Below are 25,950 nucleotides of genomic sequence, written 5' to 3' on the forward strand. Positions count from 1 at the left end.
CTAATCAAATTAAAGCTTCCTTTCTCGATCTCTAATTCGTTGTGATTGATTGGTTCAGATCATGAGGCGCAGAGCAAGCCCATTGCTCGGTATCAAGTATATCTCACCAAACTCTTTATCTTATCTTCTTCTTAATTAATGACTATAAGGAAAATATCACTCTAACAACTTATTTTTGTTTTGTCTCAGGGGGACAAATTAATGCTCAGAGACTGAGATTCCGTCTTTGCCAATAATTTATTTAACACAGGTTCACTGTGGTAATTATAATAATTTCACAAGCCAATAGCATACAGGATAATGTTTCTTAATAAGCCAATAAAGAAATAACATACTCCAAACCAATGATAGATTAATCACACTATTGTTCCACAGTAAGGGGAAATGAATATAATAAAGTCCAAATTTGGGGGCTGGCCCCGTGGCGTAGCGGTTAAGTGCCTGCGCTCCACTGTTGGTGGCTTGGGTTTGGATCCCGGGTGCACACCAATGCAGCATGTCAGGCCATGCTGTGGTGGCGTCCCACATAAAGTGGAGGAAGATGGGCACAGATGTTAGCCGAGGGCCAGTCTTCCTCAGCACAAAGAGGAGGACTGGCATGGATGTTAGCTCAGGGCTGATCTTCCTCACAAAAAAAATAAATAAAAATATAAAATAAAGTCCAAATTTAGTTGAGGGGTACCTTTCTATGAGTTGGTCCTCAGGAGAGATGGCTAAGCCAATTGAGAGCCGATATCCAGCTGCCAGTGCAAAGTGAACATCCCTAGTTGCTAGAGCACGTTACTAGGGAATGGCAGTGCCAGTGCTGGCAGGCAAGATGATCTCCCTCATGGGCCACTGCACAGTTTTCACCACTGCTGGTGAAAGAGTTGTCTTTACTGAGGCAGAAGCTAATGCCCCAAGGTCTTCTGAGAGCTATTTAGATGAGCAAAGGGTAGCCTTGCCCAGACCGAACACTCGGGTAGTCCTCACAAATTCTCAGTATTTATAGTCTAAATGTCCTGGGGCCAGTCCGGTGGCGCAGTGGTTAAGTGTGCCCGCTTCGCTTCAGCAGCCTGGGGTTCGCAGGTTCGGATCCCGGGCGTGCACGGACTCACTGCTTGTCCTGGTGTAGAGTCTTATTTAACTCACCAGGAGGCGAGCCCACTTGGTTCCGTACCACAGTGACAGTTTAACCTTGTACTGAGAGAAAGAGGTTCAGAATCTTTCCTATAATGTTCACCTCTGTTTTGTTCTAACTTGTTTTTTTCTTCAGACCACTGTGGATATTCATTGTAACTTGGTTCATTTCATATGAAAATAATTCCCCTATGGAGAGATGAGGGAGTAAATAAAAGAGCATGCAGGGTTATTTGTCCTTGACTTGTCACCCTGGGAATTAGAGTGAATCTGCTTAATTCAGTTCCTCTTTCCCAATATTGAGCAGTTTACCTCATCATAAGCAAAAGCACTCAACACAATTCCATTTTTGTCACCTTTGTTGTCTGCAGCCTTCCAAGCCACAAAGGGGTTTATACCCTTGATTTTCCCTGGAGCTTTATAAAGCTGCCAGAACCCTTTGTCTTATGATCTCCCCTGTGTTAATTATTTAAGTCTATTTACTGTGACTTTACTCTCTACCTGCCAGTGATAACCTCTGCGAGTTCACTGCTCTTTCATAAACCTTGACACTGTGTTCTCTGATTACTGCCAAATCTACCCCTATTGTGCAACGGTAAAAACAGTTGCATGTTGAAGACCAACGTGCAGAGAAGAGACTAGAATAAGGCCAAAAAATGATAGATAGGTCTTTTACTCAGTTCTCTTTACCACCCATGCCCAGGGTTATATTCATGACCTTGATATCCCCAGTAACTGCCCTGCAGCCCAACCCCAGCTAGGAGCCTCCCACACCCACCCCTACCCTGCCAGCTCACCTTCTTGAGTGTGCCCACTACAGTAACTACTTGACTGGTGTCCTTCGATCAGATCACCTGACTCTTCCACTTCCAATCACCTATTACCTGACTCAGTTTCTCCCTCTCTTTACTCAGCTTAGATCCCATACCCCTCATTGTAATCATTCTTCTGATTCTTACTCCCTCCATTGGACTCACCTGGTGGAGATCCAGCCTTCATTAAATCTTGCTCTGTTCTATGCTGTGCTTGCACCAAGAAGCTGAGCATTCCTGAAAACAAATAAACAAACTCAACCGTGCAGACTGATTTCATGAACACAAATCTCAGATGCATGTTAAGTATTCCCTGGGAGGAAATTTCCTGTTTCCTTTCCCACCCTCTGAAAGAGGCCATAGCACATGTTGTCTTCTCTCTTCAATCTGTCTATACTCTCTTTCCCACCTTCACTCTCAGTTGATGAATCGGCCTCAACTGAGAAAAACAGAAGCAATCACAATGAATGCTTTCATCTTCCAACTACCAAATTGATCAAACTCTCTGCACCTGACCCCAGGCTCACTGCCTCCTCTTCTGTTTCTGTGAATGGTGTTCCTGCTCCTACCTCACAGCATCTCCCACACTAGTCCCTGGATCCCATCCCTTCCTGCCCCTCCAGCCTTTTCAAGAACTTCACTGTCGCAATGATTCCCTCTTCCTCCTGTTGGAGCTGATTTTTAAACAGCAAATAGTTCTCTGCCCTGGAAGGCAAGTCCTTATCCAGAGCTCTAGGGGTCAGCTCTGTGACAGTCTTATTGAACCATTTTCTGGCCTTCGAGGAAGAAAAACTTTTCCTCTACCATACTATGTTGAGTAATTGGAGTTCTGTGAATTAAACAGAAAAAAAAACATATTAGCAAGAGAAAAGACAGATTTTTATTTACGTATGCACAAGAGTTCACAGAAACCTGTGATTCAAGGAGAAGGTTAGAATTTGGGGTTTTATGTACCATTTTACTAGGGGTAAAGGAGAGGAAGAAGGACACATAGGAAAACAAATGACTTTTAGGAAAAATAAATGGGCCCTTAGGAGAATAGATGAGAGATACGATAGTTTTGTGATAATGTCTGTGACAATCTTTCCTGGTTGCAAAACTCCTGAAACTCCTGGGGAGATGATTTATGACAACTGAGTTTTTTGGGAGGTTCTGCTTTTACGTGGACAAGGGAGTTCAGAAAAAAGCCTATTCTCAAGTTCCTTCAGCTTAAAATAATTGTTATGCTACAGTGCCATATTCTGGACCCCTTCACAGCACTGTGCTGAATCATTCTCCTTGGCATCCAAACATTCTTTTATCTTAAACAACAACAAACTCTGTCTTAATCACATCCCTCTCCACCTACCACTCCATTTCTCAACTCCCCTTCACAGGAGCCAGAGGGATATTTTAAAAACAAAAATCAGATCCTGCCAGTGTCCTGATTAATTCACTCCAGGCTTCTTGTTGCACTTAGAATAAAATCCAAACTCCTTGCCCTCTGCTACAAAGTTCTACATGACGTGATCTCTGCCTGCCTCTCTGCTCACGTTTAATCCCTCTCTCACCAGGACAACTATGTCTTTCATAGAAATTAAACATAGAACCTAATTTCTTTGAGACTTATGAACAGTGGAAATATATGATATCTCTTTGACACAAATGCATAAGAGACAAGGAACAAACCAAACAAGATTTACTAATTTTATAGAATTGGGAAAATCATTTGAAGATTGTGCCTTGAGTATATTAAATGCTATTTTAATGACATGATAGTGTTAATGCAGCTTCGTTGGGTAACCTAGGGATCTGATTTTCAGGGTCAGCCACTTGGTATTTGCAAGAGCCAAGTAACAGACCCGGAGCTGATTTTCAAACAGCAAGAAGCTCTCTGCCATGGAAAGCACAGTCCTGCTCCAAAGGCCTAGGGGTTTTGCTCTGTGAATTCCACACAGCTTCCTTATCCACCATGGATAACCCTTGACCAATGGATCTGCAGGGCCATAAGGACCAAGAGGCAGCCTGCAGCACAGGCTGGACCTGACATTGAGTGCTCTGTTACTCTGGCAAGACTCAAACTGGTGGCATTCCAAGTTAAACCAGTAACGTGTCAAAAGAATATTCCCAACAGTTGTATTTGTGTATTTGCCACCCGCAAACTCCAAAGAAGCCATGACATATTGTCCCTCTTTCGTAGTGGTGGAGGGTATAAAGTGCAAACTTTACCTAGAATTTTACCACCACCTAGATTCTACAATTCATGTTTACTATGTCACACCCTTTAAGCATTTGTCCACTTATCTTTACATTTCAAAAATCTATAGACATAAGACTAGCACATACTTATGCTCAGTATTTAATGGTAAAATTTAAACGTGTTGCAAGTACAATAAAACATAAAAATTATATACTCATGTACTACTTGAATGTGGATTCCTCAAAGTGATTACTAGTAATTTGTCTATTTCCCCAGATAGGCTAGCATATGTAAACAGGAGGGCACTTGTGCATGTGATGTCCTCCATATAAAATCTCTTGGAGTGAGAAGGGAGGGGACCAACCGGCAGGGTGCTGGGCCTCATGAATGAGCCCTAGTCTCTGCTTCAGCTGACCTTCAACCAGGACAGGAAAAGCTTGCTGGTATCAATGAGGAATCCTGCCTGGCATTTCCTTCAGAGGGAAAAATATTGAGGCCCATCTCCAAAATTGGTAGCCGACATTTGTATGGGACTGAATTTGGCTCAAGGAAGAATATGGCCTGGAGTTCCCTCACCCTACTAGAGGGACACTGCCATATTCTCTATATACTCCCAGCTCTTAATATGTAGAGTATGATTTTTCCATGTGCTACTATGGCACTTTTAACCCATCCCTTCTTTGGACATTAACATCCCACTTTGGACATTAAGTTTACTAGTAATCCCAGCCACAAAGCTACAAAGGGAATTCCAGCTTTCTGGAATGCTCCACACATAATCTCAATGAATATTCCAATGGTTGGGGACCATCGTACTACCAAAGGTTTGACTATTGCAACCTGTGTTGAGACTGTCTAGAGACTTGGCCGTTAAAGAGATTTTAAAAGGGCACAAAGATTCTTAAAGGGGAAGGGGGTCTCTTCAACAGGGAGAATTAAGCCTCTTTTAATTTATAATTTGCCCATTTAATTTGTATTTGCCTAGTGGTATAGCCATTTAGTGGCTAAATCAGTGGGCTAGCAGTCTGCTAAATCCCTTTAGCAAGCTATGGGTAAATACAGAATAGTTAACCATATTCAAATCACTTTTCTGTACCAGAAGGAACGTCCTTTTGGGAATGCTCCTGTTTTTAGGAACACAGCCTTCTTGTGTGTATACTCATGATGGCCTAAGTGCCCACTCTAAAAAGTTGTGCATTTTACACTCTTACCGGTATTTTGTGCTGACCTTTTCCCCTCCACCCCTGTAAACTTTAGGTGAAAGGGATCTGTCACTTTTGATAAATTCACATTAACTCTTAAAAATAAAGGTATTGCATTCAATATAGAAGATGCCCTGGGCCGGCCCGTGGCATATCGGTTAAGCGCGCGCACTCCGTTGCTGGCGGCCTGGGTTCCGACACCTGGCGCTCACCGACACACTGCTTGTCAGGCCATGCTGTGGCGGCATCCCACATAAAGTGGAGGAAGATGGGCACAGATGTTAGCTCAGGGCCAGTCTTCCTCAGCAAAAAGAAGAGGATGACATGGATGTTAGCTCAGGGTTGATCTTCCCCACATAAAAAATAAAAAATAATCATAAAAAAAAAAAGATGCCCTACCCAAAGTATTAACAAATGAAAAGCACATATCCTTTAATAGACAGGAGAAATGGAAGGTGGAAAGATAGGGACGGAAACTTATACTTCTGGAGGTATGTCCAGATAGTTCTTATGTTACTCCTTGCAGCCCTGCTAGCATATGCTGTAGTTTTGACTTGATGTAAACCCTTGTTTCTAAGCTCTTTCTCTACCTATAAATATCAATGAGAGGTTATAAACGGAAACTTATGGAACTCACCAAAAAGAAAAAAATTACTGACTTAAAATGTGGAAACAAAATGCGTTTTGTTTTTCAACTAGCTGTTAAATAAGCTAACTTTGTTTCTTCCATATAACAACGCTAGGAGACTATCAATTAAAACTTTGGCAAACACTTATTTTCAACAGCAAAAGAACATTCTTCGAAATCTCTTTCACCTAACACATAGTAACATTTGTAACGATTATCCTTGAATAACTTCCTTGTCTAACAAAAAACCTGAGAGTCAACAAGACCTGTTTTGTTTTTGTTTTTTAAAGATTTTATTTATTTATTTATTTTCCTCCCAAAGCCCCAGTAGATAGTTGTACGTCATAGCTGCACATCCTTCTAGTTGCTGTATGTGGGACGCGGCCATGCCAGAGAAGCAGTGCATCAGTGCGCGCCCGGGATCCGAACCCCGGGCCGCCAGCAGTGGAGCGCGCGCACTTAACCGCTAAGCCACGGGGCCGGCCCTGTTTTTTTTTTTTTTAAAATAAATGTTCTGTTAAGAGGATGGTTTGTTGGGCTTTCTGAATGTCTGATCATGTCCAGTCCCATCCTGGAATACACTGCATTGAGATTCCATTGACTGCACGGAGGACATGCTTGGCTCTTTGTACAAAAGACTCAGTTTGATTTTTGGTTCCTGCCTTGCTGATGCAAGCTACATTATAGATTTATTTATTATTCAGCTACAGATGAACTATGACCTGTGTAGACAGTTGTTACATGGACTGTTGCATACAGTATGGGTTAGGAAGACTCTTACCGAAACCTGTACAAGGGTTCCACTGTGGTAGTTCTATATCTCTTTGAATAGCACTGTAGCTGCATTAGTCGATTCCCTAAGGGAGGGAGGTGAGAGGGAAGAGAGAACTTGATTTACTCAACACTTACGTGTGCCATACATCCTGCTAGCAGGACTGCATAAGAGTTTTTTCTTTTTCTCCATTTTATGTCTAATTGACTCCTATTGTTCCTTCAGATCTGTCTCAAGTGATACTTCCTAAGGGGAGCTTTGCCAGACTTGACCAAATCTCCCTATCATAAATTCTCAGAGCACCATGAATCTCCCTTCATAACATCGATAATAGTTGCAACTTGACATTTATTTGTGTGATTACTTTTACCAATATCTATCTCCCCAACTAGCCCGCAGACTCAAGAGGGCACTGCTCCTGACTGATTCTGCTCATCTTTGTACTCACAGTACCAACTACAGTGCTTGCACACATCAGGTGTTTAACAAATATTTATGGAACAAATGCATGGTTAAGAATTGGAGCTTACAGTCATACAGCTCTAAATTTGAATCCTGGTGTGGTAGGCTGAATAATGACTCAAAGGGTATCCGGTCCTAAACCCCGGAACCTGTAAATGAAACCTAATTATGGAAAACGGGTCTTTGCAGATGTAGTCAAGGATTCTGAGATTGTGAGATGATCCTAGATTATACAGGCGAGCACTAAACGAAATCACAAGTGTCCTCATAAGAGAGAGTCAGAGAGAGAACTGATACAAACAGAAAAGGGGAAGGCAATGTGACATTTGGAGTGCTGCAAAACGCTGCGACCACAAGCCACGGAACGACAGCAGCCACCAGAAGCTGGAAGAGGCAAAGAACGGATTTCTTCCTGAAACCACTTATTACTCAGATATGACTAAAAAGCACATGGTTCACACCTTCAGCTGCCAGTAATCCCTTCCTGGCGGAGAAAATAGGACAACGAACTTCTCTCACTTCCTTCTCTTTCCTCTTCCCCTTGCAGTTCCTTGTCTTCTTTTACTTCCTCCTTTCTCTTCTGTTTTCTCGAACTTTCGCCCCGACTCGTCCCAAGTAAGCTCGCGCAAACTGAGAACTCGAAGACGGCAGGCGATACGCCGCCGGCACGGTGTTTGCTTTGCGGCGCGGCCGTAAAGCGCCGTCAGGCACCGGGGTCGTCCCTGGGCCGGGTCGCTGTGCCGCCGGCAGCTGGCGCTGGGAGCGTGGTCTTCGCTCTGGCGGAAGCGCTGAACTGTTATGTATGTGGGGAGGGCTCCTGGTCCGCAAGAGTTTCCGAGAGAGACGTAGCTACTTCCTCTCGGGAACGGCAGGGTGGCCCGGCCCTAGTGCCCGTTAGATACCCGGCTCGGGGCTGTGGGGCGGGCGGAGGCTGCAGCCCCAGCTACGAGCGACCTCCCTCCGCGAAGTCGCCCGCGGGGCGTTGATGGCCGGACGCCTCCTGGGGAAGACTTTCGCCACCTTGTCTCTGTCTGTGGCCTTGGCCTCTGTGCCTGTCAAGTCTTCGGGCTGTCTCAGCATCCCGGCGTGCAGGTATGCCCCTCCAAGGGCCGCTTCTTCTCCGGAGGTCCTGGGTCGCGTGCGGGAACCAGCTTCCGGCCCGGCGGCTTCCTGGGTTTGCTTGCGTCCCGGACATTTATAGCCATATTTCAAAAAGGCTCAAATGTTTTATCTGCGTTTTGAGGAAAACTAGTGATGGTGACGTTTCTTGGTCGATGATACTGAAATTTGCCGTCCTCCGTAAGTCACCGTTATTGTCGCCAGCGAGTTTATATAGCACTTGTCTGGGTGTGGTGTTGTCCTGTGCCTTTTTCTGCTAAATACTTAAAACATTATTGTTAAAGTTAGTACGTGCACTTAGTTTAAAAATGTGAGCAGTATAAATGGTGTAAAATGAGAAATATAAGTCGTCATTCCTCCCCTCTACCACTGCTTCTCAGTGTAGACAGTATATTTATTATCTGCCTTTTTCTTGATTTGCCAACTCTGGATAAATTTACTGATTTATGGTGTCTCACACTGCCTCCTACTTTTATTCATCTCTTGTATGGTTTTTATTCTTTGGTTCAGTAAACACGATGTCCTAGATGCCGTGCTGGGCACAGAGTAATGAACTCACTTGATGAGCTGCCTCTAGGAGTGTTTTGTTTTGTTTTGTTTTGTTTTAATTTTTCTTGCTTGGCATGTCATGTTTACTTCTGGCACAAGGACATTTTCTTCTATTCCCCCGCCCTATTTATTTCTTGTCCCCACTTTTTTTTTCGGGAACCCCCCGTGATCGCTGTTGGAACTTCTGGGTGAAGTCTCTGTTTCTCTTTTTCTCTCATTTTCCATTGGTTTGTCTAAGAGATTTTTCTTAAATTTGTCTTCCAGATTACTAATTCAGACCTTAGACCTGTGCATTGTTAGTCATCTCTTCTATTAAATTGTAAATTTTGACAAGATCTTTTTTCCCTAAATTGCTCTTTTTAATAGCAGCCTTTTCTAATTTTATGGATATAAAAAGTCTTTTGAATCTATAAAAATGATAATTAAAATAAACAGTTATGTTCTATTTCCTGAATTATCTGTCTGTTTTGGGTCAGTGATTCTTTGGTCCTTTTTCTTTCTGTTTTTTCTCAAACATCTGGTGGATGCCAGTTATCCATTGCTCTTTCGATTAATGTAGGTAATAGGCATTGTTTTCTCTAAATGGGAGGACTGGTTGATTATTGGCTCCATGTGCCAGGACACCTAGACTGGAAGATTTCAGTTGAGAATGTGTGATTAGGTAGCGGGTGGACAGGCTGGGAACCACCCTCTTCTGCCTTTGTCCCAGGGTTTACGCTAGTGGAGCAACTTCTCTGCTGAGCATAGCTGCCTTAACTTTTTTTCCTCAGTGTAAATTGTAGAGATATTAAGCCTGTTTCTGCTGTGTTCTCTAACACCAGTATTCACAATAGAGGTCCTAGTCCTTCATTTTCTTTAACTTTTGGCTTTATTTCGGGGGCAAACAAAACTGGCAAACAATTGCCGACTTTTTGTTTGGAGGATGGGGAGGGAGGAGGACTGATTTCCATGGTTACTGCTCCACTGCCTACTTATTACATTTGGGCTCACTTATTTCAAGCTTGAAACCTCTCAGGCCTCCTCTTGTAAGAATGGCATCTCTCCCTCACCCTTTTGTGCATATTCTCAAATATAATTTGTTCTACTTTGGTTTGTAGGTCAATATGATTCCATATTTATTTATTTATTTTTATTTTTATTTTTTTTGTGAGGAAGATCAGCCCTGAGCTAACATCCACGCCAATCCTCGTTTTGCCGAGGAAGACTGGCCCTAAGCTAACGTGTGTGCCCATCTTCCTCCACTTTATATGGGATGCTGCCACAGCATGGCCTGACAAGTGGTGCATCTGCGCGCGCCCGGGATCTGAACCTGGGCCGCCAGCAGCGGAGTGTGTGCACTTAGCCCCTATGCCATGGACCGGCCCCCTGATTCCATATTTTTTATTTTCCTGAAATTGGTTAAAATCTCTCATTTGCTGGTGGTATCCTATACTCTTTCCTGCTGTAGATTTTGTTGCGTTTTATACATCTTTATCTCTTTTCAGTGGGATTTGGGGAGGGAAGGAATAAACATCTATGCTCTCTGAAAGTCACTAATTCTATTTTTGATAGATGTCACTAGAACGATGTAAAATTGCTTGGCAGTTATTCTTCATTTTTATAATGCTGGGAACCCTAGGTGAAGTGGGGTGTATCTAAAACCAGTGACTGCTTACTGGCTTGGAAGAAAAAGCCAAAAGTTAAGCCAACAAGTATGTGTTGAGTATTGCAAGGCATCCTGGAGGAGACAAAAGAAATTTGTCGTCAAGTATTTTACTGTACTTTAATAATTTGGGCAAATCCAGAAAGTCACAGTTTTGCAGTTGGTTTTTGTAATTTGACTAGAAGGTTGCAAATGCCTATTTTCTAGAAAAGAAATGATAGTATATAAAGATGTAGTGAATGCTTCCAAGTTTTCCAACAGGATCTATCAGTGACGTGTGGAAAACAGTGTATAGTTTATTCCTGTGAATACATGTAAACATATATGTGAGCTAAAAATGAAATCAAGTTAGTATAGCTTAATCTTAAGAGCCTGGAATTCAGACTCAGCTTGCCTGGGATTGGATCCTGATTCTGCTATGAGTTGTGTGACTGGTAAACTTATTCAGCCTCTCTGGGCCTTAGTGGTCTTATTTCTAAAATAAGAAAAATAATACCTAACCTTAGAGTTGTGAGGATCAAATGAGTTAATATATTACAGCACAATAACAGTGTTTTGCACCTAGCATGCACTATATACATTTGGCTGTTATTATGGCTATTAGTATTATTGCAAATTTGCTTTATTTCAAAGCACCGTATCAGTATTGCATTTCTTCACGTTTGACTTGGTTTAGGAACCAGTTTTTATTAGCTACTGAATTCCCACTTGCTTGTTCAGATGTATTTCTTGCACCTAGTCAGTAATGCACTAAAAGAATCGAGGCTGTATTTGTGTATATTATATATATTCTTGTTCTGATTCCTTTCAGTGTATCACATTTAAACAGCAGATATAAATAGCAACATTAACAACGTTCTGTTGCATTGGTCTATATGTCTGTCTTTATGCCTGTATTACACTGTTATGATTGCTGTAGCTTTGTAGTAAGTTTTGAAATCAGGAAGTATGAGACCTTCAACTTTGTTTTGCTTTTCCAAGATTGCTTTGGCTATTTGGAGTCCCTTGTTCCTGATCTTAGAGGAAAAGCTTTCAGTTTTTCACCATTACACCAAAAAACTGTGGGCTTTTCCTATGTGGCCTTTATTATGTTGAAGTAGTTTTATTCTTTTTTTTTTTTTTTTTAAGATTTTATTTATTTATTTTTTCCCCCCAAAGCCCCAGTAGATAGTTGTATGCCATAGCTGCACATCCTTCTAGCTGCTGCATGTGGGACTTGGCCTCAGGATGGACAGAGAAGTGGTGCCTCGGTGCGCGCCCGGGATCCCAACCCGGGCCACCAGCATCGGAGCGTGCTCACTTAACCACCAAGCCACGGGGCTGGCTCTGAAGTAGTTTTATTCTATTCCTTGTTTGTTGAATGTTTTTATTATGAAAAGGTATTGAATTTTGACAAAGATTTTTTCTGCATCAATTGAGACGTTCATGTGGTTTTTTCCCTTCATTCTGTTAATGTGGTGTACTACATAGATTGATTTTTGTATGTTAAACCATCCTTGCATTCTGGGAATAAATCCCACTTGGTCATGGTGTACAGTCATGTACCGCCTAACAATGTTTCAGTCAACGATAGACCGCATATACGATGGTGGTCTTGTAAGATATGGCCTAAGTATGTAGTTGGCTATCATCTAGATTTGTGTAAGTTCTGTAGGGGAGGAAGAAATTTTCCTGTATCCTTCTAGTTTCTTTTGGCTGGCTATTAAATTGACATGAGACAGATTAACAGGAGAAAAACAAACAAAAATTTAATAACATGTATACAGGGGAGAAACCCAGGAAAACCAAGTAACTCACCTAAATGGCTGAAGCCCTTACCTTAAGTACCATCCTCAGCTAAAGACAAAAGAAGATGTTGAGGGTAGGGAGAATCAGGGACTTCAAAGGGAAAAAAGGCAATGCTCAGGTAAGTGAAAAGGAGCTAACGTTTGGAAAACAAGTGTTTGGTTTTACAGAAATAGAAGAACACTGAGGGGAGCCCAACAAACAGGCTTTTCTAGGTTCCTTCCTATCACCTAGTTCATGTTATGCTAAGGTGATAGCTAGCTTCCTGAGACAGTTTTTTTAATCTGAATTTTTTAGGAAAGGTAACAAGAAAAGCTTTGAGTCTCTTGTTTCTTAAAAATAATTAGCCTCGGGCCGGCCCCATGGCGTAGTGGTTAAGTGCGCAAGCTCAGCTTCTGGCAGCTCGGGTTGGATCCCGGGCGTGCACCGACGCACTACTTGTCAGACCATGCTGTGGTGGCGTCCCATATAAAGTGGAGGAAGATGGGCACAGATGTTAGCCCAGGGCCAGTCTTCCTCAGCAAAAAGAGGAGGATTAGCATGGATGTTAGCTCAGGGCTGATCTTCCACACACACACACACACACACACACTAGCCTAAAATAATCTTCATGTTAAAGAGACACATATTGGAGTGGCAAATTTTGTCCCCCTTCGGTACACTCTCTGATGTTCATATGATGACGAAATCGCCTGACGATGCATTTCTCAGAACATATCCTCATTGTTAAGCAGTGCATGGCTGGATAATCCTTTTAAGGTGCTGTTGAAGTCTGTTTGCTATTATTTTGTTGAGGATTTTTTCATTGATATTCATCAGGGTTATTGGGCTGTAGTTTTTTGGTAATGTTTTTGTCTAGCTTTGGTATCAGAGTAATAGTGGTAGCCTCATAGAAAGAATTTGAAGGTATTCCCTCCTGTTCAATTTTTTGGAAGAGTTTGAGGTGGACTGGTATTTCTTCTTCTTTAATGTTTAATAGAATTCACCAGCAAAGCCATCTGCTCCTGAGCTTTTCTTTGTTGAGAGTAAATAAATAAGGTTTTTGTATCACCTTTTAAAATTATTTGTACAGCACCATTCAGATTTTACCACTTGTCCTGAAACTTTTTTTTCCTTTATGATTCAAGAGCCAGTCCAGGATCATTGATTGCACTTAGTTTTCACATCTCTTTAGTCTCCATCTATCTGGAAAAGTTCATCTGACTTTATCTTTCATGACTTTTACCAATTTAAAGAGTACAGACCTTTATTCTGTAAGATGTCCCTTACACTGGGTCTGTTCTATATTTTGTCATATGTAGACTCTGGTCATATATTCTTGTAAGGAATACCTCAGAAATGATCACTGTATACTTGTCAGTTTGTGATATCTCACTGTGTACTTGTCAGCATACTTCTCAGTGCACATGATGTCGACTTAGTTTACGACCCCATCAAGTTGGTTTTTCTCCCATCAACCATTTGTCTCAAGAAGGGCAAATTGGTATTGTGAAAGCAGGGGAAGGGAACCATCATCACTTTACCATGTTCTCAGAATCCCCTTTTTCACTTTAGATGTCTTAATTTAGGATCATTAGGAATTTTAATCTTTATTTTGAGAATAATGAGAAGCCGTATAAGTTTTTAGATAGGAGAATACCTGAAAAATTTTCATGTATGCTGTGAGGTAAAGGTTAAGGTTCAGTTTTTTTCTTCTTCTTTTTTTTTTTTGTATATGTTATCCAATTATTTCAGCTCTATGCCTCTTAATTTTACTTTAAATTTTACTCTGCAGTTTACAATTTGTATATTTATCACAGTCTGACTTCTGGTAATATTACATTATTTCATGTTGTAAGAACTGTACCACAGTTTATTTCTTTTTTTCTGTTCTTTTTCTTTTGTGCTGTTTTTGCCATACATTTTACACGTATTAGACTGTAGATTTTTGTTATTTTTTTAAATTTTTTTATTATTATTTTTTTTGTGTGAGGAAGATCAGCCCTGAGCTAACATCCATGCCACTCCTCCTCTTTTTGCTGAGGAAGACTGGCTAACATCTGTGCCCATCTTCCTCTACTTTATATGGGACGCCGCCACAGCATGGCCTGACAAGCAGTGTGTCGGTGCGTGCCCGGGATCCGAACCAGGGCCTCCAGCAGCAGAGCGCACACATTTAACCGCTACGCCACAGGGGACGGCCCCTGTAGATGGTTTTTAAAAATGTATTCTTTCACATAGACTTAAACAGTCTTCTTTTACATTTGTTTTTATGGTTGAATTTTCTTTTCTTTTTTTTTTTTTAAATAACTCCCATAGTAGACCGTATAGTTTTTTTTTTTTTTTTTATTGCCAATCCTCTTCCTTTTGTTTCTCTTTTTCTCCCCAAAGCCCCAGTAGATAGTTGTATGTCATAGTTGCACAACCTTCTAGTTGCTGTATGTGGGACGCCGCCTCAGCATGGCCGGAGAAGCAGTGTGTGGGTGCACGCCTGGGATCTGAACCTGGGCCGCCAGTAGCGGAGAGCTTGCACGCAACCGCTAAGCCACGGGGCCGGCCCCTGTGGTTGAATTTTCATAACAAACTTTCTTTCTCCAACTTTTGTGCTAACAAAAGTAAACCTCTGTCCCTTTTTCTCAACTAAAATAAATTCGGTGAGTAGATTCCAGTTAATAAGATTTAGCAATATTTTAGAAATTTTCATATTTGAAGATAATCTCTCACAATTTTTTAGACCTTTATACTAACATGCATCAAATTTGAGTTTGCTGATTTTTAAGTCTTTGAAATTGAGAAGGGTGTTTTTGGGTCTTTGAATTAGGTTCTTTAACTTGTCTATTTTTTGGTATTTATATAAAACATATATGTTTTTTTTTTTCCCCTCCCAGAGACTCATTTTCATTGTGGGGGTTTCATCTTAACTCCAACATCATGTCTGGTTCTAATGGTGCCAAAGAGACTTCCCACAAGAAGGCTCGGACTTCTCCTTACCCAGGTTCAAAAGTTCAACGCAGCCAGGTTCCTAATGAGAAAGTAGGCTGGTTTGTTGAATGGCAAGACTATAATCCTGTGGAATATACTGCAGTCTCTGTCTTGGCTGGACCTAGGTGGGCAGATCCTCAGATCAGGTGAGCAAATTAGTGGGCATTACCTAGATGTAAGACTTTTAAAGAAGATAATGGTCGTGTTTGTAAATTGTAATTTCAACAGCTGGAAGATCATTTTTATCTAGTGTGTGACTTTGTTATAACTCAGTTTCCACATATGCTTGAATTCTTGCCAAAGCTAGACAGTCTGTGTTTGTTTTATTCTTTTGGGGGTTTTATCATGATCCTTCCAAATAGGTAAATCTATTTTGCTGTGAAGTTTTTTGTTTTATGAAATGACAAGTGGTGGTATCTGTTTTCATTTCTTCTGTTTGGGTTATCAGTAGAACAGCTTTTGTGGTTATTTTCCAACATAGCTGGACTTGTATTTGAAGTAGTGAAAAAATTTTTCAAAAATTTTTTCCTGTGCGGCCTGGTGGCTTAGCGGTTAAGTGCTCGCGCTCCGCTACTGGCGTCCCGGGTTCGGATCCTGGGCACGCACTGACGCACTGCTTCTCTGGCCTCGTGTCCCACATACAGCAGCTAGAAGTATGTGCAACTATGACATACAACTATCTACTGGGGCTTTGAGGAAGAAAAAAAGGAGGAGGATTGGCAATAGATGTTAGCTCAGAGCCGGTCTTCCTCAGCAAAAAGAGGAGGATTGGCACGGATGTTAGCTCAGGGCTGATCTCCCTCACAAAAAAAAAAAAATTTTTTTTCCAGATTACTGAGAACAGGATGATGATAAAATTAGACCAGTGTGAAAAAATAGAAACGGGGTAGATCAAGGAGAGAGAGAAAGAGGAAATCAAAAACCTCAAGCAAAAATGCTTTGACTAAATTCATAGAAGTGCTGCATTGATTCACATTTTAAATTTATGTTCCTTTTAATGAATATAATGATAGAGATTTTTTTAATGTACTAACTGTGAGCTAGGCACTCTACTAAATGTTTTTTTAGCATTATTTTATTTTATTCTTATAACTACTCTGGAAGGTAGACAGGGTTTTCTACTTAATGGAAAAACAAAACACACACAAAATGAAAAAAGTTTGTCTTTTGTATATGGTCACAGAGCTAGTAGATGGTATAGCTTGGACTTGGACTCAGTCTACTGCAGAATTCGTGCTCCTCACCACTCTGCTGAACTGCTACCCTAGTTTTAGAGCAGTTTTATAAGTTTGATTTCATGAGTAAATTTATTGTAAATGATAGTACTCTCAAGACATTATTTAGTCAGTTAAGTAAAAAGTTTTGCTAGTTGAATAGATCTGCTATTAGTTCATTAGTTGTTAAACCTTACCCTGGTCTTATTGCTTTGACTTGATTTTGACCCAGAGTTTCCTTATTTTATCCAAAGATGTGTTTGTAGCTTTGTAATAGTACTTGGATTATTAATTAATCATGAAGCTAACCTGTGGAGAAATTATTAGCTTTAAATGAATTCCATTTTCCCCATTTTAGAGGATGTACATGTTTTTACGTATATTATACACACACATTATGCACAATTAAAATTAATGATGTTGGCAGGGGTGCTATATAGTGTAAATAGAGGAAGATTGAATATATTTTCTTATTTTTCATTCTATTTATTTTTTTAAGAGTTGACTTTATCACTATCTAAATCAAGCTTTATTACTAACATTAATGCTTCAATTATAATTAGGTTCATTTTTTTTTTTTAAATGGTGAATTTCTCAAGTCCTAAGAGCGCTGTAATTCTGGTTTTATAATTTCATGATTTTTACCATTTAATTCTTTTTATTTGTGTGTTAGATGGAAGATTGGTTAGAAGTCTTGAGAGAATGTCTGGATCATTCAAACTGGAAATTCTTCCCAAAACAGAGCACAAATATTTCTATGCTCACTTAATAGAATTAAAGCAAGAAAAAAAGTGAAACTTGTGTCAGAACTGCCCATGAACTATCCAGTGCTGTACAACTCTTTATTCACTGTCAGTGCAGTTATGTCAATGACTTCATAATGGTGAGGAAAGGAGTTTGTTTATATCTATTTTTAAAATATTTTTATTGAGGTATGACAAATGTAGTAAAATGCACATTTTTAAAGTGTGCGGGTGTAGCTCAGTAAAATTTTACACTTTTATAGCTCTGTAACTGCCATCTACATCAAGATCTGGAACATTTCCAGCATGTTATATCTATTTTAATCTACATCATAGTTATTATGAAGTTTGTGGGGTGAATTTGCTGTTTTGTGGGTTTACTTTGATAAAAATGTTAGCTAGTATACATTTGAAGAAATTAAAATTATTTTGAGACGGTAGAAACATCAAGATATCAGAAAGAATCTTATTTTTTGGAATCACATAGGAACCAATAATTGCCATATTGTGTCCACAGGCAGTTCCTCTTTGCTAGTAGTAATGCAGACTTTCTTTTGTAGCGTGTGGAGGAGCTCCAGTTCTTCTGCCATTTGTCCTTCCCGGATGGGTTATAATACACATCCTTGTATTGTAAGGTGTTTTGATTAACACATTTTTTTTCAGTAACTATTTTAAAGGAGTAAGATGGATTTGTAAATGAAAACTCACCCTTAAAGAATTTAGTTTCAAGGATACTGCTTATTATAAATAACAGATTGACTAGCATTATTAAGCTGTTGGTAAGTGTTGAATCATTATTTCTTATTTTGCATTGGTATTCTCATTGCAGTGAAAGTACGTTTTCTCCCAAGTTTAATGAAAAGGATGGGCATGTTGAGAGAAAGAGCCAGAATGGACTGTATGAGATTGAAAATGGAAGACCTAGGTAGGTACTGGGAATGGAACATCTTACATCTTACATGGATATTCAAAAGTTAGAAAATATAATTAAATTTATCGAGTGCTTGTATGTACCATACATTGTACAAAAGAATTTATATATGTGATCTAATTAAATCATCACAATAACTCTAGGTGGATATTTTTAGTTTCATTTAGAGATAAGGAGAGAGAATGTAAGCAATTTTTATTAAGTGAGTGAATGGCAGAAGCAAGATTTGAATGCATCTTTTTGCAACTCCACCTTGAAGGTAGAAAAATTTAATTGAGTATAACTTAGCAGAAAAAGGATTGAAAATTGTAAGTTCAGTAATTATTTATTAGATGATGCTTTAAAGAATTTATCCAAACACGTAAGAGTAAAAATAAAAGTAACCCAATAATTTAACATCAAATTTTTTTCTGTACTTCTAAAAATGATTTTTCTACACAACGCCAAAATTTTCCGTTTTCCTTCAGAAGACGTTATAAAGTTAGGAAGAAATGTAAAAATTAGCATGCCCCAAATGAAACAAAAGAAGGATCACAGATCTCTAATCGTGGTTCTTACCCTGTAAAAATGTTGCAATTTGTACTGTTAGTCCCTCTAGGACAAGGAAATGATTGTGCTCCTGTCACTCCAAGCTTGTCCTTCCGTTTTGCTAAATTCTTTCTTTGGTCATATCTTACTCAACTTTCTATGTTATTGATAAGAATCTCTTTAAATCAGACTCTTCTTGTATTTGACTTATTCCTTAGTCTTTTCTGGGTAAAATATATCAAAATACAGATATAAAAGGATCAACAGCAAAGACAAGATAACATATTGTTTTAGTCAAGACTCGGACTAGTAGAGGCCAGCTCCACCTTGCCTGAGCAAAAAGTGAACCCTATTCTAGGGCTGTAGGGTTGTCTCAAGGAGCCCAAAGCAGAAATGCAGCTAGCTTAGGAAATTGGAAATGCGTCAGGACTGTCTCTCTGCCTCATCTCTGCCCTTCTTTATATGTTGCTTTCATTTCTCTTTCTCTGCAAACAACTTTCTCTGCTTCTCAGGCTGTAAGATAGTCTATTAAGTATTTTTTCCACAGCTTCTAGTTTACAGGTTATAGGCTTTGTCTTTTATAAAAACTAACATTCTCTCTCTTAATATTGGCTTTGATCATTTGTATTTAGGGGTGTATGGTTACACGGAATAAAACATGGTTGCTGGCCACCCTGCCCCTCCTCCTGTGAATTTGAAAAGTAGAATTATTGTCACCTGGCCAGGTGTTTTGTCTTTGTCTTTCTGTCTTTATTTGCAAGTCTTGCTGAAAAATTTCTGAGTCTACTACAAAACAGTATAAAAATTCATCAACTTTAGTAACAGTCACAGGGAAGGCCAGAATAAAAAGAGATGGCTGAAAGAGACATTTTGGCAAGTTGTTTATTTAGTTTCACATGCTAGGAGGGTAAAAAATATAATATTAAATAGGTAAGATTGCAGATTAGGGCATTTTACTGGTACATAGTGAAAGTTGAATATTTAAGGAATATTGACTGGAAGACGATTACTCAGGCCCGAGTGTTGCTGTGTTTATCTGACAGACTTTAACACTGGGTTGTGGCATTAGGTTAAATAGTAAGTTGGCATTTTTATACAATTGTTTTCTTTAAAACTTGAATTTTGGTATATTTGAAATCTTGAAATATTGAATGATACTACTATCTCATTATATGCTACAAAATATATATCACTGATAATAAAGATCCAGAACCCACTTGGGAAAAATTGACTTTAAAATGGAACAAAAAATATTTTAATGGGAGGGTTTGTAGGAGAGTGGAGTAGGAAAAGAGGATGAGAAAGTGAAGAGAAGTGTGGGTATGCTGAATGATAAATCGTCACTGTTGTAGAGACAGATGATGTTTCGGTGCAGAGCATTTTATCCTCCAAGATTTGAGAGTACAGTAAGGTTCTAGTTTAAATTTAGAAGTATAGGTGAAAACTGAAACAAATTCTTGTATTGTAGGACTTTGGAAATGAGATCCTCCTCCTAGATCAAGCCCAAAGCTTAAGACATGCACAAAAGAAAAGTTAAATAACAATGCTTCCAGTGCTAGAGATGTGATAGTGCTACTGGATTTGTGTGGAGATACTATTGCTCTCTTATGGCTCTTACTACCTTTTGGGTTGTATCAAGTTGGGTTAAAACAGATGAACACATTCAATTGATTTTATGTTTTTTTCCCAGAAATCCTGCAGGACGGACAGGACTGGTTGGCCGGGGGCTTTTGGGGCGATGGGGCCCAAATCATGCTGCAGATCCCATCATAACCAGGTAAGAACTAAAAAAAATTTCAGTAGCAAAGAGCTACTGTTGGGAAAATAGACTGTAACCATGTGTTTACATACACACACACACACACACACACATATATACACCTGTGTATGTATGTATATATGTGTGTTTGTATACATACCTGTATATATATATATACACACACACACACACGTGTATATATACATCCACACACACATGAAATCTGTATTTCAAAGGGACTTTATGTAAAATTATAGTGATGTGATATAAGTGTAAAGCTGTAGTTTTATGTTGTATGAGTAGGTTAGGCATTATCTAAACAAAGTTAATTCACCAGATATTTATAGAGCATCTATTTGTTCTCAGATTTGAGTAGGTGCTTTGGAGGATATAAAAAGGTGTAACAATTCTAAATTTCAGCTCCCTATCAATGAAGAGCTATGGCTTCATTTGCAAGATGAAAAATATGAAATAAAAAAACATGTCAAAGAAACATGAGTGATACAGGGAGCTTTAGAAGATTAGGAGATTGGATGTGGGCATGGTGATGGTAAACCCAGAGCACCCAAGAAAGGCCTTATGAAGGGGGTAGACTGGAGCTGAACTTGAAGCTTGAATAGGTGGCTGGGAGGAGGCCTAAGAAGGCGTGTAGTACTATCTGTCTGAGTACTGGGAGACAGTGAAAAGACCAGCTTGGTTGAAACAGAAGATTCTTGTAGGAAAATAGTGGGTGATAAATTAAAATTAATTTTTTGCAATTCTGTCGTGGAGAATATTTAATGCCAAGTTAAGGAGTGTGAACTGGTGCCATTGAAGATTTCAGAACAGGGGGAAGGCATTCTCTTCCTGAGGCAGGTCTAGCTGGTTAGCCAAATCATATTCAGAAAGTCCCTTGGTGAGCATGAATCAGAATAAAGAAGGTAGGTGAATCTAATGTTTAGGTGGACTTATCCATCTCCATGGGAATCATCTTTCCAACACATCTGGAATATTCTGTCATCTCTGTCATCCTTTTAATTTTTATTTTCAGGATTTCTTTACTGACCAACTCCCTCCTCACATGTAATTGTCACTTTCCTACTTTACGTAATGCAAATACCCTCAATATTCTTACTTTTTTAGTTTTGATAATTTTGTGGGCCTTCCTTTCTTCCAGGAGACTTTGTTTTTCTCTGATCTGAGATATAATGATAATTTCATAGTTTAACTCTAGGAAACCAGCTTATTTCCGTTATTTTCAAGTTACCAGAAGAGGCACCAACACTCACCCCATCTTATTCTTTTACTTGCCCTTTGAGTTCCCCTGCCAAAAGAGATCCTTACCCCACACCCCACCCCAGTTTTATCTTCCATGCATCAATCCATCTTTCTATCCACCCATCCACCCATCCACCCATCTACCTATCTACCTATGTACCTACCTACCTACCAACCAACCTATCAACCTACCTCTATCCATCTAAAATTCCTTTAGAAACTTTACGGTTTAAATGAGATGAGAAGAGTTAATATAGTCTTATTCATCAATATAATTAAGATAATGTCAGTAAATATTAATGGCAGTATCAGTTTCTTTTCAATTTTGGTGAGGCTGGCTAAAAACAGGAAGGTGTAAAACATTTGAAGTAGGAGTGCCGGTAAGGGGACAAGAAGCAGAAAAGAAAGCCAGAGACTTGAAAGGTAGCCTCTAATGGGCATATCTTTATCTCTGGAGGACCAAATAGCAACTAGGAGTAAATCTGGTGATTGTGTGTCAAGTTGTTTTGAAAAGGTAGACTTTTTGAGCTTAACTCTGCAATTATACAAATGAGAGAACTGAAGGCTTAGAGATGGTCCAAGGCCATAAAAGAGCCCACAGAAGGCAGAGTCTGGCTTTTAGCTGTACTCTTAGGTTGTTGTTCTTTGCTACCTCAGTAATGCCTTTGTTAACTGATGAGTCCCTCCAAATAGATGAGTGGCAGTGGAAATGGAAGGAAGAGAAGAATGACAGATGATGAAGGAAGAATCACCAAGATTAAATGAATTGTTAAAAATATTGCTTTAAATTAGGCAAGAAAAAGGAATAAAAGGAATCCAAATAGGTAACGAGAAGTGAAACTCTCACTATTTGCAGATGACATGATTTTATATATAGAAAACCCTAAAGAATCCATTGGAAAACTATTAGAAATAATCAACAACTACAGCAAAGTTGCAGGGTACAAAATCAATCTACAAAAATCAGTTCAATTGCTATATGCTAATAATGAACTAACAGAAAGAGAGCTCAAAAAGATAATACCATTTACAATTGCATCAAAAAGAATAAAATACCTAGGAATGAATCTTACCAAGGAGGTGAATGACCTATACAATGAGAACTACAAGACATTATTGAAAGAAATCGATGATGACATAAAGAAATGGAAAGATATCCCATGCACGTGGATTGGAAGAATAAACATAGTTAAAATGTCTATAGTACCTAAAGCAATCTACAGATTCAATGCAATCCCAATCAGAATCCCAATGACATTCTTCACGGAGATAGAAAAAAGAATACTAAAATTTATATGGGGCAACAAAAGACCCAGAATAGCTAAAGCAATCCTAAGAAAAAAGAACAAAGCAGGAGGCATCACAATCCCTGACTTCAAAACATACTACAAAGCAATAGTAATCAAAAGAGCATGGTACTGGTACAAAAACAGGCACACAGATCAATGGAACAGAATTGAAAGCCCAGAAATAAAACCACAAATATACGGACAGGTAATTTTCGACAAAGGAGCTAAGAACATACAATGGAGAAAGGAAAGTCTCTTCAATAAATGGTGTTGGGAAAACTGGACAGCCATATGCAAAAGAGTGAAAGTGGACCATCTGCTATCACCATTCACAAAAATTAACTCAAAATGGATCAAAGACCTGAAGGTGAGACCTGACACTATAAAACTCATAGAAGAAAATATAGGCAACACACTATTTGACATTGGTCGTAAAGGAATCTTTTTGGATGACATGCCTACCCAGACTAGGGAAACTAAAGAAAAAATAAACAAGTGGGACTTTATCAGATTAAAGAGCTTCTACAAGACAAACGAAACCAGAATCAAGATGAACAGACAACCCACCAGCTGGGAGAGAATATTTGCAAAACATACATCTGACAAGGGGTTGATCTCAATAATATATAAATAACTCGCACAACTGAACAACAAAAAAACAAACAACCCAATCAAAAAATGGGCAGAGGAAATGAACAGACACTTCTCCAAAGAAGATATACAGATGGCCAATAGGCGCATGAAAAGATGTTCAGCATCATTAATCTAGGGAAATGCAAATCAAAACAACACTAAGATACCACCTCATGCCCGTTAGAATGGCTATAATCACCAAGACAAAAAACAACAAATGTTGGAGAGGATGTGGAGAAACAGGAACCCTCATACACAGCTGGTGGGAATGCAAACTGGTGCAGCCTCTATGGAAAACGGTATGGAGATTCCTCAAAGAATTAAAAATAGAGGTGCCCTATGATCCAGCCATCCCGCTACTGGGAATCTATCCAACGAACCTGAAATCAACAATCCAAAGAGACTTATGCACCCTTATGTTCATTGCAGCATTATTCACCATAGCCAAGAAGTGGAAGCAACCTAAGTGTCCCTCGACTGACAATTGGATCAAGAAAATGTAGTATATATGTACAATGAAATACTACTCAACCATAAAAAAAGACAAAATCGTCCCGTTTGCAACAACATGCATGGGCCTGGAGGATATTATGTTAAGTGAAGTAAGCCAGAAGGAGAAAGACAAACGCTGTATGATCTCACTCATATGTGGAATATAAACCAACACATGGACAGAGAAAACTGTATTGTGGTAACCAGGGGCAATGGGGGTGGGGGGTGGGGGCAAGGGGTGAAGGGAGTCGTGTATATGGTGATGGACAAACAAAAATGTACAACTCAAAATTTCACAATGTTAAAAACTATTAAAACATCAATAGGAAAAAAAAAAACTGTAAAAAAAAAAAATATTGCTTTACTGAGGACCGGCCTGATGACGTAGCCGGTAAGTTTGTACACTCTGCTTCTGCGGCCCAGGGTGTGCAGGTTCGGATCCTGGGCGTGGACCAATGCACCGCTTGTCAAGCCGTGCTGTGGTGGCATCCCATATAAATGGAGGAAGGTGGGCATGGATGTTAGCTCAGGGCCAGTCTTCCTCAGCAAAAAGAGGAGGATTGGCAGCAGATGTTAGCTCGGGGCTAATCTTCCTCACACACACACACACACAAAATGTTGCTTTACCAGGCACTGTGCTAGGTGCTATTATTAGTTTTTCCATTTGTTTCTCACAAAAACTCCTGAGTAGGTACTAACATGTCTACTTTATAGATCTGAAAATGGAGACTTGCCTAAATCTTGTGGATCTGAAATTTGAATCAGCAGTATTTGGCTCCAAGTGTTGCGCTTTCTCTTTTACACTAGTATTTCACTAATAATTATAAGAATCACCTAGGCACTTTTATTTATTTTTTATTTTTTTGCTGAGAAAGATTTGCCCTGAGCTAACATCTGTGCCAGTCTTCCTCTACTTTGTATGTGGGTTGCCGCCGCAGCATGGCTGCTGATGAATGGTGTAGGTCTGTGCCTGGGAACTGAACCCAGGCTGCCAGAGCGAAGCGTGCTAAACTTAACCACTAGGCTACGGGGCCAGCCAACGTAGGCAATTTTATTTTATTTTATTTATTTATTTATTTATTTTATTTTATATTTTATTTATTTTATTTTTGTGAGGAAGATCAGCCTTGAGCTAACATCCATGCCAATCCTCCTCTTTTTGCTGAGGAAGACTGGCCCTGGGCTAACATCTGTGCTCATCTTCCTCTATTTTATATGGGATGCCGCCACAGCATGGCCTGACAAGTGGTGCATCAGTGTGCACCCGGGATCTGAATCTGGGCCGACAGCAGTTGATCGTGCGCATTTAACCACGGGGCTGGCCCCCAACGTAGGCAATTTTAAAGCAAAGATTCCATCCTCCTTTTTTTTTTCCAAGTGCTTCATGATTCAAGCTAGCGTTGTACAGTGCGAGATTTCACAAACTTTCTTGTTCAGAATCTCCAGGGGAAGTGTTAAATTTTTAGATTCCCAGGTACTCTCCTAGAGATTTCCCATGTATAATGGGAATTTATCTGAAGTTCCTTTAGATCCTTTCAAGTCAGAATGAGATGGGCAGTATTAATATATTACTGGGAATAAACTCAGGTCAAAAAGTTAGTAGCAATATCATTTTCTTTCCAGTTTTGGTTAAAGACAGGAAGGTATGGACCTTTACCTCCCTTTAGTGGGGAGGGATTATCCAAAGTAAATAGGAATATCATTGTATTTTATAAATGTTAATGAGGTTCATTAATTAAAATGGTATGTTATTTCTGTTATATCAAGAAATCTTGTTTTAAATTTGGTGATAATGTGTTTTATACTAATGAGCGTAACAAGAAACTACTCTGCTTAAAATCCTTAAATGAGTCCCTTCAGGATCAAATCTGAGA

The 25,950-nt window shown here is 39.5% G+C and overlaps 1 protein-coding gene and 1 long non-coding RNA gene across 3 annotated transcripts in view; one reads left to right on the forward strand and one right to left on the reverse strand.

Annotated features, from left to right (window-relative positions):
* Positions 1-225: 225 nt before the first annotated feature.
* On the reverse strand, positions 226-7,911 carry LOC131409769 (uncharacterized). The gene is made up of 3 exons (XR_009221004.1): positions 7,636-7,911; positions 2,097-2,168; positions 226-1,308 (listed from the first exon to the last, which is right to left on the reverse strand). It is a non-coding gene; the product is annotated as an uncharacterized LOC131409769 (long non-coding RNA).
* Positions 7,912-7,990: 79 nt separating this feature from the next.
* Positions 7,991-25,950, forward strand: part of NUDT9 (nudix hydrolase 9) — a 29,460-nt gene continuing 11,500 nt past the window's right edge. Inside the window, exons 1-4 of one of the 2 annotated variants that reach the window (XM_058547463.1) lie at positions 7,991-8,266; positions 15,137-15,376; positions 18,017-18,112; positions 20,337-20,423. In XM_058547463.1, coding sequence (XP_058403446.1) covers positions 8,160-8,266; positions 15,137-15,376; positions 18,017-18,112; positions 20,337-20,423 — 530 coding nt within the window. In that variant the 5' untranslated portion in view covers positions 7,991-8,159. The remainder of the gene's footprint in view (positions 8,267-15,136; positions 15,377-18,016; positions 18,113-20,336; positions 20,424-25,950) is intronic. The other variant, XM_058547464.1, reaches the window with a different exon arrangement.

Source organism: Diceros bicornis, chromosome 8 (assembly GCF_020826845.1).
Source record: "Diceros bicornis minor isolate mBicDic1 chromosome 8, mDicBic1.mat.cur, whole genome shotgun sequence".
Taxonomy (NCBI): domain Eukaryota; kingdom Metazoa; phylum Chordata; class Mammalia; order Perissodactyla; family Rhinocerotidae; genus Diceros; species Diceros bicornis.